Below are 2,885 nucleotides of genomic sequence, written 5' to 3'. Positions count from 1 at the left end.
AGAGGAGATCCACAGCACCCACTCAGTCACACTTGGCAACAGATTTCTTTTCTCAAATAAGTGCAGTTGAAGTCTCTTTCAAATGTCTTATGCTCTATTTGTTGGAAAAAAGGGGGGACGGAAAAAAATCCACTCACGGTGTCAAAGTCCATTAAATAATAATAATAAAAAACCCCAAAAAAGAAGGAGATCTTTGAGATCAGAGGAGGGGTGGGGGGGTGGGGGGGGCAGTCCTGGTCCTAGTTTCTTTCTGGGCCTCGAGATGACAACAAACAATCCCTAATCCTCCAAAATGAAACCATGCAGTCCACGTCAGAACAACAAAAACAGCCCCAAAAATGCTGTAAATCATGATGGAAGCTTCGTGGATGTCACTCTCCGTGTTCATAGTGTTGCAGTTTGTCCCCTCGTGTTATTGTTACAGGCGTGGAGAGTCGAGGAGGCGGTTCAGTCCCATTTCTAAATATACAAAATGCCTGCTCCTTTGTTTCTTCAATCAAACACAGGATAATGAAGGGGGGAGATTTTTTTTTTTTTGGAGGGGGGGAAGAGAAAAAAAAAAGAATAAAAACAATACTTGGTTTCCTCTTGGTGTAGTTTTAATGCGCCAAAATTACCTGGTGGAATGAACTTGTAGTTGTCACCCTCTGGTCGCTCGCTTCACTCGCATCTTTTAAGTAATCTACTAAAAAATGCCCCTGAAAGAAAAAAGCAGAAGGAACCTTTTAGGTTAAGACATTTCAGGGCCTGGAAGAAGTGCGTTTTTCTGAGGGGGTTGGGAGCAAAAAGGGGAATGTTTTGTTCTGTTTTCTCTGGGTGAAAAATAGATAACACATTTGCAGTCTCACTCATATTCCCTCACAATCACAGTATCAAAAAAATGCCTATCTTGGCGATAGTCTGTATGTTTTTTAACCAGTTTAATTTCATATAAAATATTTCTTGTGTGCTGTTCTATGTTTCACTGAACATTCGTTTGCAGTCCATGGAGGGGGGCGGTGTTTCTGCACTCACATTGCCGACCTGAGAGTACACATCCTCCGGCGTCTGTGCCACTCCTGGGGGCGTCATCCGTTTTTCCTTCTGTCTCCTATTGCAAAACCACACTCTAACCACCTCTTTCTCCAGCTGCAAGTTGTCCGCCAGGCTGGTGATCTCCTGGGCCGAGGGTTTGGGGCATTTTAGGAAGTGGCTCTCCAGAGCCCCCTTGACGCTCACTTCGATGGATGTGCGCTTCTTTCGCTTCCTTCCCTGCGCCGCGATCTTGTCGATGCTGGTGGGGCTGCCGGTGGACGAGTCGGCCTCCTCGAGCCACTTGTTTAACAAAGGCTTGAGCTTGCACATGTTTTTGAAGCTGAGCTGCAGAGCCTCGAATCTGCAAATGGTTGTCTGGGAGAAAACGTTGCCGTACAGGGTGCCCAAAGCCAAGCCGACGTCCGCCTGCGTAAAGCCCAGTTTGATCCTCCGCTGTTTGAACTGCTTGGCGAACTGTTCCAGGTCGTCCGAGGTCGGCGTGTCATCGTCCGAGTGCTGGTCGTGGCTGTTGACGCCGCCGTGGTGCTGGTGATGCGGATGTTGGTGGTGATGGTGGTGGTGGTGGCTGCCGTGGTCCAGATCTGGGGTGTCTCCCCTCACCAAGCCCGGGTGCACCAGGCTCTGGCTCCCTGGACTCAGCATCCCGTTCACGGTGAACCCACCCGGCTGGGAGTAGATCAGCGACTGCTGCTGCTGCTGTCCCCCGGATATGGAGTTAATGTGAGCGGCAGTCGTGCTCCCCCAAGCCCCGGCGTGAGTCTGATGGGGAGCTAAGTGAGGGGGCCTGTGGTGCAGCGCGGTGCCTGTGTGCAGATCGTCTCTAACGGAGTTTTTCACGTCCTGCTGCTGCGGGCTGCCCGTCATTCCGACGGGACTCGACGACCAGGGTGATCCGGCTTCAGCTGCAGCAACCGCGGCTGCTGCTGCGGCCGCTGCGGCGTGCGGGAGGGATGTCACCCACTGGTGGGCATGGCTCAGCATGTGTCCTCCGTTGCTCGCTGCCATTGCGCCTTGCATAAAGTCACTTTGTACCATCTTGACCGAGGGGTCTCCCCTGTAGACCCCAGAACCCGAGGTAACAGCAGCACTGCCCGGCTGCATGCCACCACCTCCGGAGTCAGAGTGCACGATGGAGCCGGACGATAAGATGCTATTGCTGGGCAGATAAGGATTGGAAGCCGCGGTGGCCATTCCGTCAACCCTTATGAATATGTTTGTGGATAACCCCCCTCCCTTTTACAGTCACTTCTTTCGAGCAGGCAAATTGTATCTCATGAATTATTCAAACTTTAAAAGTATGAGAAGGTTTTTGGCAATACCATCGACGCGCGTAAAAACGCAAAAAAAGGCTGAAAAGCCGTGGCAGGAAAAAACTGAATCAAATCCGCGTTAAAACATTCTACTTCAAACAGTTGTGCGTCGATATCGGCAGATAAAGATCCAGGTTTCTTAAAAGCCCCTCGAAACCATGTGCAGTCCGCTTAGAAAGTTTTGCACTGGGGTGAAATTGTGAGCATTAAAATTCAAATATACAAGAAAAAAAAGCGTCGTCCCATACAAACTTTTGGTGCTCGCACCAAACAAAAAGCCTTGCAAATTCTCCACAGTGTACAAAGTCCCGGTGTATGTCCCCTTTGGATGTGAAAAACATTAGCAGAGTGTCCTCAGTTCTTTTGTAATTCAGTCGCTGAGATTTCTCCCTCGCTTTATTCTTTTCTCTCTCTTCTTTTATAGCACTGTAGAGCCTCTCTCTTTGTTCTGTTTTGATGTATATAAACCTGCCAAACCGCAAACTCCCGATGAAGTACAATCCAGTATAACAGTGCACGGCGCTGTTTGCAAGCCTCTCC

General features: G+C 49.5%; 1 protein-coding gene across 3 annotated transcripts; it reads right to left on the bottom strand.

Annotated features, from left to right (window-relative positions):
• Window positions 1-237: 237 nt before the first annotated feature.
• Window positions 238-2,262, bottom strand: pou3f3b (POU class 3 homeobox 3b; the record flags this gene model as incomplete). Of its 3 annotated transcripts, XM_083937850.1 has the most annotated exons (3): window positions 238-490; window positions 618-698; window positions 1,015-2,226. In XM_083937850.1, 3 exons carry the CDS (start codon window positions 2,224-2,226, stop codon window positions 419-421), a joined length of 1,365 nt encoding a protein of 454 aa, XP_083793976.1. In that variant the 3' UTR covers window positions 238-418. The 3 variants fall into 3 exon arrangements, with proteins under 3 accessions (XP_083793976.1, XP_083793978.1, XP_083793977.1); XM_083937852.1 differs by having other exon boundaries at window positions 370-698; window positions 1,024-2,262; XM_083937851.1 differs by having other exon boundaries at window positions 370-698.
• Between the last annotated feature and the right edge of the window lie 623 nt (window positions 2,263-2,885).

The sequence above is a fragment of the Echiichthys vipera genome, assembly GCF_963691815.1.
Source record: "Echiichthys vipera genome assembly, chromosome: 23".
Lineage (NCBI taxonomy): Eukaryota > Metazoa > Chordata > Actinopteri > Perciformes > Trachinidae > Echiichthys > Echiichthys vipera.
The sequence above is the reverse complement of the archived record's forward strand: the minus strand, read 5'-3'. Positions and strand labels throughout refer to the sequence as shown.